The following is a 17,498-nucleotide window of genomic DNA, read 5'->3' as shown; positions in this document are numbered from 1 at the left end:
TAAAGTAAAGGTTGTTTAATTAAATCACAGTGCAACAGCCACTATATCCAGCCTTTCTGGGAAACCAAGATTATATTTTTAGTTTATTCACTTAAGTCAGAGGAGTTATTGCTAAATGTAGTTAAATGGGAGAAAGAAACACTGTCAAAACCTTGGCTGGGATCTGCCACTCACCAGGGTCTTTCAGGAACGAGCCTACGGGAGACTGAGCTAGTCTCTTCACAAGTCTTCCATGCAAAGCAATGATTAGGCTTAGAAATTATTAAATGAGGACATTTGAATACAGTTCTCTCCCCCCTTGATATCTTTTGGAAACTTTTAAGATGATGAAATTCCTTTTAAGATAATGAAAGCACGAGAGGCATTTCTTATTTATTTACATAGTGTAACTGTCTGGCATGATAAAATACAATTTATCTTTTGGAAGGCCTGTTTGTAGCACTCAGGGTCTCTGAGTATTGGCTCTTGTCAATGCCTCAGGCTCTTGTGAGTATTCCCAGAACTCTTGGGACACAGTATGAAAAGGTGTCTGGTACTGTGCTTTTGTCTGACGCATCAGTTGTGGACAAGTTGGAAGGTTCTTTATTTCTAAACCACCTTGAAAAAAAAAAGGAAAACACAAATATATTCAAAATGTTTATGTCTGCCAATAGGTGGTAGGTGGGTTATTGTAATATTCCTGTTTCTGAAATTGCTCTCCCTAACAAGAAGGCAAAATATAGTAGATGTGGTGAGAGAGGAAATGTTTGAATCTAGGTCTTAGTTTTATATTGAAGTCTAGTGAACCTTATACAACTTGATCTGCCATAGGAAATTATAAAGAGTGTCAGCATGTTTATGCTTTTAGTGGACCCCAAAATCCTAGGCCTATTTGAAAGGGGGAAAGTCTAGGAGCCAGAGAGATAGTACAGTTGGAAAGGTACTTGTCTTACTTGTGTCCAACCTGAGATCAATATCTTGTTCATATATTTTCCAAGAACTACCAGGAGTGATCTCTGAATATAGACCTAGGAGTACTGAGTACAGAGTACTGCTGGGTCCTTCTCCCCTCTCCCACCCAAGTGGGAGAGGAGTCTTTTTTAAGGTAATCAGTGTGTTTGGCTAGAGATAAAACAGTATATACTTGCCGGCATGGTGGCGCTAGAGGTAAGGTGTCTGCCTTGCCAGCGCTAGCCTAGGACAGACTGCGGTTCGATCTCCCCGCGTCCCATATGGTCCCCCAAGCCAGGAGCGACTTCTGAGTGCATAACCAGGAGTAACCCCTGAGCATTACCGGGTGTGCCCCCCCCCAAAAAAAACAGTGTTTACTGCATTTGCTTTGTATGCAGTTGTCCCAGGTTCAATGCATGGTACCACAAATGGTCTCCTAAACCCTGCCAAGAATAATCCCTGAGCACTCTAAAGAGGGTCCAAATTAAAAAAAAATAATAATCCAAACAACCAAAGATTATCAGTGGGATCATTTTTTTCAATTTTTAATGAGGAGGAAATCAATATAATTTAAAAGGATTGTACTTTGAACAGATAACATTTGGAATATTTAACTTTGCTGAGATATATGTTTATATATTGTTACATATGCTTATATCATTTTATTGGTATATAATTGACATATCAACTTCTAAGCTATATAACATGGTATATGTATCAATATATGTATCAATTATTTCTGTTCTGATTTTATAATTATTCTAACAACCTTGGAATGAATTTGTTTTCCATTTTCTAGTTTCTTTTACAATAGACATAGTTTGTTATATTTAAGATATTTCTTGTTTCTTGATATCACTGCTTAAAACTTTGGGTGCAAAGCAAGAGATTCAGATCCTTCACTCATCCAAGTTAAATCTCAGAATATGTCAAACTTCTTGCCCATTTCAATTGTGTAATTTCCTAATATTTCCTAATATTTTTCCTCATGTGTAGATGTCATTCTGCTTGCTTTCAGGGGCTACTTTCAGGAGAAATAAATTCTGCATATAGCTGCAAATTCAATGTTTTGGGAGAGGGTGTGAGTTCAAGAGCCTCCAATGTTACCATCTTTTTCTCTTTTCTCTGAGTCACCAATAGTTACAGAATTAGAAAGTTGTTGATGGTTGATTTTCAGTTATACAATGTTCCTCTATGGCAGTTTCCTTTGCTTTTAGGAACATGATATATAATACTTTGTTGAAAAGGTATCATGCATATCACTTTACCTCTTTTCAGCACCCAATTCTTGTCCAGAGTGACCATTTCCAACTATCATTGTTATTTTTTATTTTTTATTGTTTATGTTTATTATTTTATATTATGATATTTATTAATTATTGTCATTGTGGTCCTATCCTAACTATGCCCTTCCCCTCATTTTATTTTCATACTATTATTTTTCTTAATATTCCTTAGACTAGTGTGACATTCTGTTTGTTCGTCTCCCTTAAATCATTTCACACAATATTATACTCCCCATGTCTATCCATGTATAAGCAAATTTTATGACTTCATTTATCCTAACATAGTATTCCATTCCCTTGATATAACAAAGTTTCTTTATCTTTCATCTATTCTCTGGTATTTGGGATGTTTCCATATCTGGCTATTGTGAACAGTACTGCAATGAATATAGGAGAGGAGATGTCTTCCCTGAATTGTGTATTTGGATCCCTAAGGTATACTACTTGGAGCAGTTTTTCTGCGTTATATGAGAGGTCAATTTCTAGTTTTTTGAAGAATGTATATATTGTTTTCTAAAAAGGCTGAATTTCTCTAGATTCCCACTAACAATGAGAGTCCCTGTGTCCCCACATCTGCACTAGCATTGGTTGCTGTTGTTATTTATTTTGGATTTATACTAGTCTCTGATTAATTAAAAACATATCATTGATTATTTTATTTTCACTTCTCTGATAATGAATGACATGTAAACTTTTTCAGTGTGACTTTTGACCATCTATATTTTTCTTTGAGGAAGTTTCTGTTCATCTCTTCTCTCATTTTTGAAAATTATTTTGAATTTAAAGCATTGTGATTTACAAAGTTATTCATATTTAAGTTCTAGATATACAAAGTTTCAGCACCCACTTCTTCAATATTGAATAGTCAGTGTCAACCTCCCTCCACCAATATTCCCCAAATTATTCCAAACCACCACCATCTTAACCCAGTATGCTATCATAACAGGTACCTTTTTAAATTTGTTTATAATAGTTTGGGTCTCAGGGGCCATAGTGATAGCACAGCAGGTGGGGTATTTGCCTTACATGTGGCCAATCTGGATTCAATCCTCGGCCTCCCATAATCCCCAGAGACTACCAGGAGTGATTTCTAAGTGCAGAGTCAAGAGTAACCCCTGAGCATTTGCTGTGTGTGGTCCCAAATATATTTAAAAACTCTTAAAAATAGTTTGGATCTTTTGATTTCATTGCTATTGACTCTGTGGCTTGAGTATTTAGTTCTGTCCTTTCTTAATATCACAAATGCACCTGAGTCCCGTTGGTTCCTGTATGCAATTGTTTCATATCTGCCTTTCTCTTTCTCTACTCAACTTCTTTTCTTTGTCTCACTATACTCAGGGGCCAATATTTAAAGCCCTCATTTAAACCACTGTATTCCCTCATGCAGTTATTCTAAATACCACATATAAGTGATATCATCTTATATTTATCCTTCTTCTGACTTACTTCATTTAATATATTTTCTACTTTTATTCATATTGCAACAAATTGCATGCTTGCTACATTCCTTACAGCTATGTAGTATTCAATTGTATATATGTACTTCATTTTTATGACCACTCATCTGTTATTGGACATCTAGGTTAATTCCAACTCTGACCTATTAAAAATGAATGCTGTGACAAATAATGAATATGTTCTTTTGAATAAATTTTTTCCTCAGAGGAAAGATACTCAAAAGTGGAATTGCTGGTTTTTATGATAGCTCAAGTCTGAGAACAGAGATTTACAGGAGAACCTTCTATACTGTTTCCATAGGAGGGTAGGGGTTGAACAGACAGCATTCCCACCATTAGTGGATAAGACTTTTCTTTTCACCACATCTCTGCCAACACATTATTTCCAGTATTTTTGATATGTGACATTCTCATTGGTGTAAGATGATACCTTATGTTCTTGATTTGGATTTCCCTTCTGATGAGAGACAATGACCAATTTTCATGTGCCTGTTGACCATCTGTTGGTCGTCCTCATAAGGTGTCTATTAACAGAAATGTTTCATGTCTAAAACTTGGTTTTCTAATATCCTTTTGTAATATCTGCTTGTGTTACTATTGATGTTTTTCTTCAACTCTATTAGCAGTTGTTTTAAGTATGGACCTTCACTGGGTGCATATATGTTTAGGAGTTCTCTGACTATTCAAATGCATTTTTTGTAGGCTGCAAAATGTTAGTCAATTTTCTGATACATTTTTACACTTCGTGCTTCTTGATTGATGTAGTTATTCCATTGACAGTGAGAGTGTTTTTCTTCATAGGATTTGTGCCACCATTTTGTATAAGTTTGTTGTATTTGTTGGGGTTGTCTTGCCTTAAAGTAGATGCTTCAGTTCTTTTAAAGTTGGTTTAATTGTGTTCAAGATATGAGTGCAAACACTCTTCAGCTCTGGAAACTTCTCGGCAATGATGTCTTTGACTGTTGATTTTTCATAGGGGTTTTCTTCTTGCATCTCTAGGATTGCAATGATTCTTTTGTTACTTCTCTTCAATTTATTCCAAAGGATTATTATCATCAGTTCACTTATTTTGAAGATATTTTTTCCATCTTTGTTCATTTATTTTTTGACTTCTTTTGCCTGAAGATGGTATGCAGCTCATCTTTGAGCTTACTGATTCTGTCCTCAGCAGCTATTATTTGCTGGTGTAGATTTCCAGTGAATTTTTCATTTTGCCTAGCAAATTTTTCAGCTTTATCACTTCTGTAGGAAGATTTTTCATTTTTACTCTCATATCTTCTTGAGTCTTATTGTCTTTTGTTTCATGGTTTCTTTGAGGATTTTGAACATCTCCAACATCTCTTCTCTAAAACTTTCATCAGAGATGCTTTATAGGTGGCTTTTATGAGTTGGGTTTCAGGGCTATCATCTTCATTCACTAAGTGTGTTAGGGCTCTGGGTTGCTGTCCCATTGTGGCCTTTGCAGTGTGGTGGTGTTTTTTAATGGGTTGTGGTGGAACTCATTGACTAGAAGAAATGCACGCCCATGGAGCTACGCAGATTGCTCTTCTCTAGGTCCACTGATCTTGAAGTCCAAAAGGCTCTTCTTCGTCAAAAAGCACCCCACTGCTGCCACTGATTGTCACTGGTTCTGTCTGTCTCAGAGCACTCACCTGAGCTCAAAATGGCACTTTTCTGACTTTGATGGTTTATTTTATTTTTAAGTTTTGAGCCAAACCCAATGGTGCTCGGGATTTACTCCTGGCTCTGAACTCAGAGAAGGCTTGTAGGACTGCATGTGATACTAGAGGTCAAACATGAGTCAGCATGTGTAAAGCAAGTACCCTATTCACTATACTATCCACCCAGTCCTCGTGTTTTTTTTAATTCAAAAAATATAAGTATTTATTACATTCTAGCTACTGTGCTAATTTCTGAGGATACATCTATGAATAAAATGGAGGTTTTTCACTGATAGTAAGGAGAAAAAATTACCACTACAAATGACAAGTAAATCTCGTGCTTTTTTCAGATGTCAAAATAGATTTAACATTCCCTTTTACCTTCTGTTTCTGAAGAACAAAGTATTTTACATTTTGTGTAATAGAATTGTTGATGATGTTGGTTGTATTGAATTGACCAGTCTCTTAGAGGAAGAAGAGCATGTTAATCAATAAATCATATGCCTTTGCAAACCTGGGAAAGAGATATAGACAAATAATAGTGACAAAAAGTACTGTTACTGGTTTTCAATGTATTTGTGTTGCCTCTCTTGTCAGTCTGCTTTCTGCACACATCTGTCCTACCAACTGAATGAAGAACTTGTTTTTAACTGGAGGATTTGGATTTGTTAAGGATTAGAATTTGTTAACCTGAACTGGCTGTTGCCAAGGTATCCCTACTTATGCTCACTGGAGAAATAATAAGTCTGTTTGTGTGCTCACTCCTTCGATTTCAAGACACATAATAATGAATTCAGAGCAAGAAATAAAAATAATTATTTCATGTAAAAGTAGGTTGTGACAATTACTTCAAAACATCTATTGCCTCATTTAAATCTTTTAAGACCACAGTGAGTTGAATACATAAGTCTTACAGTTAGGGTGTCCATATATCACAAATTTTCAGGATTTTTTGGGGGGGTCACATTTGGCATTTACTCCTGGCTCAATGCTCAGAAATTGCTCCTGACAGGCTCGGGGGACCATATGTGATGCCGGGATTCAAACCACTATCCTTCTGCATTACCTTATGCCTTACCTCCTTGCTATCTCTCTGGCCCCTAAATTTTCAGGATTTTTAATAGATTATTCTTTTAGAGAGTTTTATGTTTCTAGTTAATTGAGTGATCTAGAGATTTCTCAGATATTCTCTGCCATCATAAACACAGAGGCTTCAAGATTATCATTCCCAAACCTAGAGATACATTTGTTATGGTGGATGTAACAAATAATATCATGATTACCCATGAAATTCTTTAGCTCACATAATAGTTTACTCTTCCTATTATCAGTGTCTTGGTCAATATGACTTTACTCTATATAATAGCATTTAATCATATCTCTGGGATTTAACTATTCACTTTTTTATCCCAAGATTTTCATTTTGTAATTAAACATTACTAGAATTTTATAATTGGAAATATTTCTTTTGGTTTTTGAACCATGCTTGGCAGATGGTTACTGCTCAGGAGTTACTGCTGTCTCTGAACTCCTGGCAGGCTTGTGGGACTTTATGTGGTGCTAGGAATCAAACCTGAGTCAGCGGTATGCAAAGCAAGTTGTACTATTGCTCTAGCCCTTATTTGGGAATGTTGTTCAGACTTCAAAGAGATCCATGAGAGATCACCTTCTACCTATGAGAATGACATATCAAGATTAGCAATAACAGTAAGTATTGAAGAAAGTATAGAGGAAAAGAAACTCTTGTGTGTTGTTAGTGAACATGTAAATTGGTGTAACCATATTGGAAAGTTACATAATATAAGGGCTAGGAGAAAATATCAATGTTAGCATGTATGCCAGGCAGGGTTCAATTACCAGCATCACATGGTGTCCCAGCACTGCTGGGTATAACGCTGGAGGCCTGAAGCACCACTCAGTGTGACCTGGGTATTACTTGCACTACATGGCTCATGTAACACAGCATCCTTGTATCCTTTACACTATACTGATGGCCTGAGTAGGGGCCAGGAATTGTAGATGGAATCCACTGGCTTCCTGGAAAAAAGGGATTTAAAGATAAACCTACCATATTTTTCTAGCAATCCTACCTTTGGATAGCTATCAAAATAATGTAACAAGAAATTATATCTATCTCAGTTTATGGCAGTGTTATTGTAGCTAAAAAGTAGAAGCAACCTAAGTGCTTGTCAATAAATTAGAAAAAGGTAATGTTGCACATTTATACAATGGAATACTATTCAGTTATTATGATTATTATTTTTGGATTTTGGACCACAGAGTTGTGCTTGGGTTATTCTCAGCATGCTTGGGATACTCTATAGGGTGTTGGGATTGAATCTGCATCTTCTGCATCAAAACAGCCATCCTACTGAATCTACTATCACTCTGGCCCCTTTGTTTTGTTTTCTTTTAAGCCCCCAGTACCCTACACTTCCTTGGTTATCAAACAGCTCCCCCCCTAGTTTCCCCAGGCCACCCACCACCACCACCACCACTCACCCACCCACCAGTTCCTGGCCCCTCTGTTTTTATGTGTTAATGACACTTTGCTATTTGCAACAAATGGAAGGAGATCAAGATGATATGTGAAGTAAGTCAGAAATTAAAAATAGCAATATTGGGAGATTTCATCTGTCTGTATAAGGATATAAAAATATTAAGACAAATCAGTGGATATTGATAATAGAACTAATATTACCTCAAGAGAAAAGGGTGGGAGGAGGAAGATAAGTGTTATGAAAAGAAATAATTTTTGTCACTATGTATGATGATGGATGCTAAGTAGACATGTCAAAATAGTTGTAAATATCAAACCTTAAAATATTTTAAATACTATACATGGATGTACATGGAATCTATCATGCTGAGTGAAATAAGTCAGAAGGAGAGAGAGAGACGCAGAATAGTCTCACTCATCTATGGGTTTTAAGATAAATAAAAGTCATTTTTTGTAACAATCCTCAGAGACAATGAGAGGAGGGCTGGAACACCAGCTCACTCCATGAAGCTCACCACAAAGAGTGGTGAGTACAGCTATAGAAATAACTACACAGAGAACTACCATAATCAAGTGAATGAATGAGGGAACTGAAAAGCCTTTCTGGAGTACAGGTGGGGATGGGGTGGAATGGAGGGAGATTTGGGACATTGGTGGTGGGAATGTTGCACTGGTGAAGGGGGGGTATTCTTTACATGACTGAAACCTAATCACAATCATTTATGTAATCAAGATATTCAAATAAAGAAAGAAAAAAATATTTTAAATAACTTTGGTCTTTCAATACAATAAAGCCACTTGTTTATTGAATAATATATTTTGAAATGTATAAATTTAGTTATTTTAAGAAACCTCACCTCTGTTTACTTGCAGAGAAAATTCACTTTAGATAGTAAATTATAACATTTTATAACAGGAAAAACTGTTATTAAAGAGGAATACTCTCTCACTCTCACTCATTCACTTTCTCTCTCTTTCTTTTGGACAAACCCCTCACCCCCACCCCACACTCCCACACACCCTACATATTTTTGGCTAGTTGGGCAGTGAGAAAGACAAAGCCTGGTGCTTTAATTTCTGGCACTTTCTGCACCAAAGACAGAAAGTTTACAAGGGAGGAGCTTAGCTTTCAAAGCTTCTAGCATTCTTATTTTGTTCAAAGTTATTATACAAGTGGTGTTTCTCCTGTATTTTATTTTTCTCTTAGGTAACAACTTTATTTTTCCCAAAGGGGTGCATCATTTCTGGAGGTACTGCAATACCAGGTTGATGCACCAGTGGATGCAGCAAGTTCCTATTCCAACTCCATACTCTAAAAATCCATTTTATGTATTGTCCTAAGGTAGAGGACATATCATATATTAAACTGATAAGAACAGATACTATACTTGATCTTAGACAAAATGCTAAGAAGCAATTTTTTAAATTTAGATATGAGAAAATTCTCTGTTCTTGAATAAACAATGAGCCCTGTAAAGAAGGAAGCAGACCACAAAAAGTCAGAATTCAGGCAGCCAATGAAAACCTATCTAGATAAGATAAAATTCTGAGGAGTGGGGTAGGTTTGGTTTAAAGGGATTACTACACTCATAGAAAAGTTTTCATAAATCATTAATGTTTATTAGTTTTTAGAGCTTCACTGATATATTCCTGGGACATAATTCACCTGTTTTTTCAGCAGAATAAATCTAGGTTCATATATGATAATGAATTGCTCTGTAGTAGTTGTGGTATCCCCCACATATAATTTTAGTATAATCCTAGTATCTAAAGAGTAAAGAAAATGGGAAGGGAACTATTGTAAAAGCTGGCTAGATTTTCATCAGACTTCTTACATTTATTTTAAGATATAGGATTTAACATGTACCCTGCTATAAAATCACATAGCTAGCTATTCCCAAATTAGACAGAAGAGATTGATGATTTACAAGGAGCTTTTTCCAGTATGGGTAAGGAAATCAGAGGAGTCAAAGATATGACTCAAGTAGTGGAATATATTCCTTACAAATGCAACCCGTGATTTTAATCCTCAGCTCCACCATTTTGTTCCCACAGTAATTTAAAAAAGAAACACAAAATGATGATGGAATTTATTCCCCCACTCAGGAATTTTTAAGGTTGCAGTACGTGCTATCCTGGTGAAGATTATTCACTTTGGGTGTATTTTGGTTAATTATTTGAAGAAATCCTTTGATCTTACTGAATTACTTTTTCTAGGCCTCTCCATCCGGAGCGTGTGCTGGAAAGCTGACCGTCTTCTCGCAGGCACCCAGGACAGTGAGATATTTGAAGTGATTGTGCGTGAACGAGACAAGCCAATGTTGATCCTACAAGGTCACTGTGAGGGGGAGCTGTGGGCTCTGGCCCTGCACCCCAAAAAGCCACTGGCCGTGACAGGCAGTGATGACCGCTCTGTCAGGTGAGGTCCCAGCTGTGTCCTCGGACTCGTTCCTGACTTCCTTGAAAAAACAAATACAGTTTTCAAAATCTGCTTGTTATTAGGAGAAGAATAAATCACAGAAAAGAACAGCTCAATTTCTCTTTTTTGCATCAAGGAAAACATCTTTTATTTATTGATTTAAAATATAAATTACTTTAAAGACCATGTATCACATAGTTGACATAATTGATCATAATGTAGTTTTTTCCAGGTACATGAAAATTAAGTTATCAAAAAAGAAAAGAAAGGAAAAAAAAGAAGAAAGTATAGTAGCAGGGGGGCCAGAGCAGTGGTGCAGCAGTAGGGTTTGCCTTGCACACAGCAGACCTAGGACAGACAGTTCAACCCCCCTGTCATCGAATATGGTTCGCTGAGCCAGAAGTGATTTCTAAGCGCAGAGCTGGAGTAGTCCCTGAGTGTCACTGGGTGCCCCCCCAAAAATATAATAGCAAGAAAATTTATGAAAATTATTGTATCTCACAATGAAGAATTAATCTTTGTCAGAGCTTTGGTAAACTCTTGATTCTAGTTGGTCATCTATTATTTTTGTTTCTGAACATTTAGTGGTTCAGATACACACTGGCATCTAAATCGATATGATCCTAAGGGGAAAACAGTATTAATAAAAAAATAAAAAGCTCACGCACTGCAAATATGGCTGTACAGTCCAGAAATTCCAGCCATTATTATTGATACTCTAGATTTCATGGGGTTATTTTTGGCTGCCAGGGCTTTCTGAAGTATGAGAAAGTGAGAGGAGAGTGCTCATACTCACTCCGGAAAAAGTTCTGATGATGCCTACCCAAATACTGTTATACCTGGAGTTTTGGTAAGATTGGCGTCTCTACAGAGAGTCAAAGAGGAGTGACGAAGCAGGGCCATTGGCAGAGTGGTGATTGTGGGAGATGAGTGTATCAGGTGTAGCTTTGGCAGAGCAGGGACTTTGCCTACCCCCTCCTCCCAATATTGACAATTTTTAGCTGTGTGGCTGGTGTGACCATAATTTTTCACAATGAAGTTTACATAGCTTTTAAAAACAGTCCAGGGAGCTGGACAAATGCAGACATGGTGACATTTGTGGGCGTGATTTTTGGCTGCCAGGATTTTCAGAATTATGAAAAGGCAGGGTTGGTGGCATGGGGGTACCAGCACACATTTCATCTAAAGTCCTGGTGATGTGAGCCCAATACCAGTCAGTGTACTTGGAGTTTTGGTTAGATTTGTCTCTTCTTAAAGTGCCATAGAGGAGTGGTGAGTCCTGGCCATGGAAAAGCACAATTTCTAAGTAGTATTTTAAGATGTATAACTCAACAGAAATTGGCTTCTTGGCAATTTGTTGTGACTAACATTCTTTGATTACAGTCTAAGTCATAAAAATGTAGAGGAGATGGACATATGCTGATATCATGTATGTTGCCTTCCAGTTATCCATCAATGGAAGATGTGAGCTATGTTGACTCATCGGCATTTCCTCTTGGAAATGACTCTCTGCAGGGTGCTGTACAGCACTTTCCTGATAGAGTCATGTTAGAACTTAAATTCTGATTCTCAAAGTTGTCTTCAGCGTCTGAGGAAATAATTATTTCATTATAAATTCTCAGATAGAATGTTGATCATTATACTTGTCCTCAAGTGAGAGGAAAGTTCTGGTTCCTAAAATACACATATGCACAACTTTCTGAAGAGTATAGCATTCTTAAGATTGATTGTTATTCTTTGCTTTTAAGGTTTTGCATAACATGAGAAAAATGATTATTTTCTGATAGTTTGACTTAAAAAATGAACATATATTTAAGTTTAAAGACTTTTGCTCTAGTTAGGCTGTCTGCACTCACAAGGGTGGTGCCAGACTCCTGCCATGGCTTATAAAGGACCTCTGCATTCCTACATATTTTGCTTCCTGCTTTCCAGTGTGAGGCTGCAGAGGAAGATCTGGTGAACTTAATCCCATCAAGGCTCACCAGCAAGGTACCCTCCCACAAAGGCTGGTGCCAGAGGTGCACTGCCACTCCACTTTGCTTCACAGCTGTGCACTCCTTCTAGCCAATGATCTCCACCATTATGAGTAGAAAAAAAAAAACTACAAGTGAGACAATGGTGAAATAATTTAGGCCAACTCCATGCATAGAAAATGAAGAGGACCCGAGAAGAGTCAATCACCTAGTTAGCCTCTCAGATAAGGAGTTTAGAGAAGAAATATGGAGGATCCTCAGAAATCAAAGAAAGTATAGATAGAGCTAAAGAGACCACAAAGATAGAACTCAGAAAACTCCAAACTAAAAATAGCAGGTTTGAAAAACTCAGTAGATGAAATAAAAACATCAATGGAGGGCCTCTCCAACAGAGTAATAGCAGCTAAAAACAGAATTAGTGAGCTGGAATATGAGATGCATAACAAATCCATACAACAGAAGAGATAGGAAAAGAGCCTTAAAGGAAATGATCAGACAAATGGAAAAATCCTGAAAGAATGTGAACAGATAAAAATAGAAGTCCTTAAAAGTTCAACAGAAACAACATAAGAATCATTGGAGTCCCAGACACAGGAAGAAAGTCCCCAGGAAGAATCAACAGTCAAGGATATCATTGCAGAGAAATTTACAGAAAACTGTAAGCTTAGACCAAACAGACCAGAGTTCCTAAATATTCAGCAGACTATTTACACCAATGCCACATGGTAGGTAGTGTGCCTCTATCCTTTCTGATGACAGAATGCATTTAGAGAAACAATCTCCATGTGACTTAAATATACTGTAGAATTCAGATTTTTGATTCTACATGCAGAAATTATTGTTTATGTGTAAAAAGGGTCTTTAAAGCACTAATGGATATGGGTCACACAACACAATTGTAACTAACATGTAATCCTTATTTGCATTTCATACAACTATACATTCATATTTACTCAGGTTGGCATCCCTAAATTAGAAGATCCCAGAGAAGGTAGAAGCATTATTCATTATTCTCAACCCTTGGTCCTGGGTTTTCCAGGTTTTCCAACAGCAATGGTGTTCATCAGCCAGTTTTATGAGATACTCACTTGAACAGAAGTGAACCTATTAGCAGTAGAATAATGATATTATGTATAATGGTAATAATGTATAGGTCAACTTTTGAGCTGTTCTATGCAAGTGTGACATTCATTATTTTACTCCTCAGATACATTTTCTTTCTAGGGAGACCAACAATTATAATGAATACTTTTTATTTATTTTTGTTTCGTTTTGGGGCCAAACGTGTTACTGCTTGGGCCCCCTAATGAGTATTTTAATGTGTATTTTTAACTTACATAACATATTTACTAGGATGGATACTTGGGGGTTTGTTTTTATTTTGGAGTCACATCTGGAGGTGCTCAGGGGTTACTTCTGGCTTAGCTCAGAAACTATTTCTGATGGCTTGGGGGACCATATGGAATGCTAGGGAAGGAACCTAGGTCAGCCTCATGCAAGGCGAACACCGTATCCACTGTGCTATTGCTCTGACCCCAGGATATTTATTAGTAATATTATTATTTTCAGAGTATTATTGATAACCATTGTTGTAAGACAAGAACAGTCTTTCATTTCTAAAAAGTAAAATTTCATGTGTAGTATTTAATATTTACCTTTTTAAAAATTTAATACTTGGGGCCAGAGAGATAGCACAGCGATAACGCGTTTGCCTTAGACGCAGAAGGACGGTGGTTCAAATCCTGAAATCCTATATGGTCCCCCTGAGCCTGCCAGGAGCGATTGCTGAGCATAGAGCCAGAAGTAACCCCTGAGCACTGCCGGGTGTGACCCAAAAACCTATATATATATCAATACCTTCAGAAATGTTCTCTCATTTTTTATTTCTCATTGAGTTTCAGGAGGTAAAAATAGCCCAAAAAGAAAGTAGGCGGGGCCGGAGAGATAGCATGGAGGTAAGGTGTTTGCCTTACATGCAGAAGGTATCGGTTTGAATCCCGGTGTCCCATATGGTCCCCCATGCCTGTCAGGAGCAATTTATGAGCCTGGGACCAGGAATAACCCCTGAGCACTGCCGGGTGTGACCCAAAAACCACAAAAAAAAGAAAGAAAGAAAGAAAGAAAGAAAGAAAGAAAGAAAGAAAGAAAGAAAGAAGGAAGGAAGGAAGGAAGGAAGGAAGGAAGGAAGGAAGGAAGGAAGGAAGGAAGGAAGGAAGGAAGGAAGGAAGGAAGGAAGGGAGAAAGGAAGGAAGGAAGAGAGAAAGAAAGAAAGAAAGAAAGAAAGAAAGAAAGAAAGAAAGAAAGAAAGAAAGAAAGAAAGAAAGAAAGAAAGAAAGAAAGAAAGAAGAGAGAGAGAGAGGAAGGAAGGAAGGAAGGAAGGAAGGAAGGAAGGAAGGAAGGAAGGAAGGAAGGAAGGAAGGGGAGGGAGGGAGGAAGGAAAGAGAAAGAAAGAAAGAAAGAAAGAGAGAGAGAGAGAGAGAAAGAAAGAAAGAAAGAAAGAAAGAAAGAAGAAAAAAGAAAAGAAAAGGAAAGAAAAGAAAAGAAAAGAAAAGAAAAGAAAAGAAAAGAAAAGAAAAGAAAAGAAAAGAAAAGAAAAGAAAGAAAAAGAAAGTAGGCATCTCCCCTGTATTCGAAAGTGATTGTGGGTTGCCTGAGCTCTGGTCATTGATAGTGCAGGGAGAGGAAAGCCTTTCCCCATGTTTGGGGGTCTATCCTGTCCCTTCCAAACCCTGGTGCTTTCATGCACATTTGAAAAAAAAAAAAGAATAAAAAAGTAGGCATCTTTTCAGATTCCCAGACAGACTCTGGAGTAGGACTTGAGTCAGAATTATTGTGACTTTTTTTATTTTAAACACAGCACACAAGAGCAGGTCTTTCTAATTTGGACTGGCTGGTGAGTACAAGAAGTTGATTCTTTGTCTTTTTTACTTTGTTTTTGTGCTTAGGCTGTGGAGCCTGGCTGACCATGCCTTGATCGCCCGCTGTAATATGGAGGAAGCAGTTCGAAGTGTTGCTTTCAGTCCAGATGGATCTCAGTTGGCTCTGGGCATGAAGGATGGCTCTTTTATTGTTCTTCGAGTCAGGCATGTACTGATAATAATAAGATAATAGATTCTGTAGTTATATTTTCCTGGTCACAGTTAATGCCTGAATCTGTGGGAAAATGCATCTGCCTATCAGATAGGAGCACTATAGATTTTCAGTTCTCTACCCATAATTTTAAATACAAACAGAGAATCCAAAGTTCTTTGGTGGCTTATTTGACAGTATAGCCTGATCCACTGAACTGATGTAAAGTTTTATAGTAGGAGGCTGGAGAGATACTTGCCTTGCATTACAGTCAACCTAAGTTTGATCCCTGACATTACATATGGTATCCTTACCACTACCAGGAATGATTCCTGAGCACAGAGCCTGGAGTAACCCCTAAACATCATTAGTGTGGCCCAAATCCAAAGAACAGAAGAAGCACCCCACAAAACCCTTTATAATAGATTAATCTCTTAGAAGGAATAATCATGTATCGTGTAAAAATATTTAAATACATTTAAATAGAAGGTATTACCATAACCCCTCAAGGAGCTACCACATATTATATTGCATGTGAATTCTCCTAAAATTCAATGAATGACAAATTCACAAGATCATCTGATTCCCAGAGGTTTTTTTATAAGAGATTATATGGATTAAAGATTAAGGAAAGAGGAAGAAAGATTAACAGTTCCCAACAGTACTACATTAGAGTTGAACTGGATAAGTCTTAAAGTCTTCACCAACAATGAGTATTTCATATTTATTTACAGCCAACATTGTTACTAGACAAAGTTATGATTAATCCTTGTAATTCCTCTGAATGGATTGTATGTTCTTTTGTTTTACACAGTTTGTGATTATAGAATGGAAACTGTCATAAATTAGATGTGCATATTTTGCAGAGGAAATTCCATGTAGCTTTGAAAATGTTTGTATATGGCTGATTACATTACATTTTCATTACCAGCCACATGTAATTTATTATCAAATTGGTGAACAACATTTTCTCTGCTCAGTGGGGCATGGAAAGATGGCTAGTTACCAAGTTTTCACTTATTTTGATAACCTTTATTAACCTTTCCTCTAAATCATTCACATTTGTTAAATAATATCATAGTCACTATATTGGATTAATAAATATTTGTTCGTGTGATAAATTACTTTGTTGAAGTGAGTATTTGGGATTGTTTATACAGTTTGTTTTGGAGTTGATGAAGACATCGTTACTGGTTCATGGGACCTACCAGTCATAGTTCTGTCTCATAGGTGCAGAAACAAAACCTCAGTGAACTTTTAAATGAGAGCAGAAATCCTTCCAGAATATGATCACACAAAACATGATTATTTATTTTTTGTCAGCCTTAATATAGTTACCTTTCTCTGTGAGATGTTTTTAAAACAAGTTCATAAACTTAAATTTCCTTAAAAAGTCTTAGTTTAATTTAACATTAAAACAAATATGTATTGTGTTTTTACTTTGGAAGCATAAAGTATTAGTTAAGTGCTTATTGTTGTAAAGAATTAGCAATAAAGTTTAAATGTTTAATATCTTTTCTTTAAAATTTTTAGCTTTTATATAATGTTCATCTTCATTTCAAAATAATTTTTTGACATAAGTACTTCAAAACCTGACTCAGACTTCCAGGTTTTAGATTTGCTGCTTATCACTCTGCTTTTTATTTACAGAGATATGACAGAAGTGGTTCATATCAAAGATCGAAAAGAAGTCATTCATGAAATGAAATTTTCTCCGGATGGTTCTTATCTTGCAGTGGGGTCCAATGATGGCCCAGTAGATGTTTATGCTGTTGCCCAGCGATATAAGAAAATTGGAGAATGCAACAAATCACTCAGTTTCATAACCCACATTGACTGGTCTTTGGACAGTAAATACTTGCAAACCAATGATGGTGCAGGAGAACGATTATTCTACAAAATGCCATGTAAGTCATGTAAACATTGAATATTTGTGAAAAACAAAGTTTTGAACCACATTCATAAAATATTTGATAAGATCTGTACCTCAGGGAAGGAATGTTTTCTAAAATAAAATTCCCACATCACAAATGATTAAAGACTATTAATAAATTGAAATATATTAAAATTAAAAATTACAGTATAACTAAAAAAGGCCTCAAATAATATTAAAAGACAAGGTATAGAGTAGGCAGGAAAACTTATAATTATTATGATAGGTAAATTGCATTTTCCTAGACTCTGTAAAGAATTCCCAAAAAAT

General features: G+C 36.5%; 1 protein-coding gene and 2 non-coding genes across 3 annotated transcripts in view; 2 read left to right on the top strand and 1 right to left on the bottom strand.

Annotated features, from left to right (window-relative positions):
• The window catches only part of EML6 (EMAP like 6), a 358,600-nt gene that overhangs the window by 174,055 nt on the left and 167,047 nt on the right, over nucleotides 1–17,498 (top strand). Inside the window, exons 7-9 of the mRNA XM_049784798.1 lie at nucleotides 10,052–10,253; nucleotides 15,172–15,309; nucleotides 16,946–17,202. Coding sequence (XP_049640755.1) covers nucleotides 10,052–10,253; nucleotides 15,172–15,309; nucleotides 16,946–17,202 — 597 coding nt within the window. The remainder of the gene's footprint in view (nucleotides 1–10,051; nucleotides 10,254–15,171; nucleotides 15,310–16,945; nucleotides 17,203–17,498) is intronic.
• LOC126024968 (U2 spliceosomal RNA) lies at nucleotides 9,063–9,252 on the bottom strand. Its single transcript, XR_007501033.1, has one exon. It is a non-coding gene; the product is annotated as a U2 spliceosomal RNA (small nuclear RNA).
• Nucleotides 14,848–14,971, top strand: LOC126025341 (small nucleolar RNA SNORA71). Its single transcript, XR_007501352.1, has one exon. It is a non-coding gene; the product is annotated as a small nucleolar RNA SNORA71 (small nucleolar RNA).

Source organism: Suncus etruscus, chromosome 12, assembly GCF_024139225.1.
Source record: "Suncus etruscus isolate mSunEtr1 chromosome 12, mSunEtr1.pri.cur, whole genome shotgun sequence".
NCBI lineage: Eukaryota > Metazoa > Chordata > Mammalia > Eulipotyphla > Soricidae > Suncus > Suncus etruscus.
Note: the sequence above shows the minus strand (reverse complement) of the source record. Positions and strands in the feature narration are given on the sequence as shown.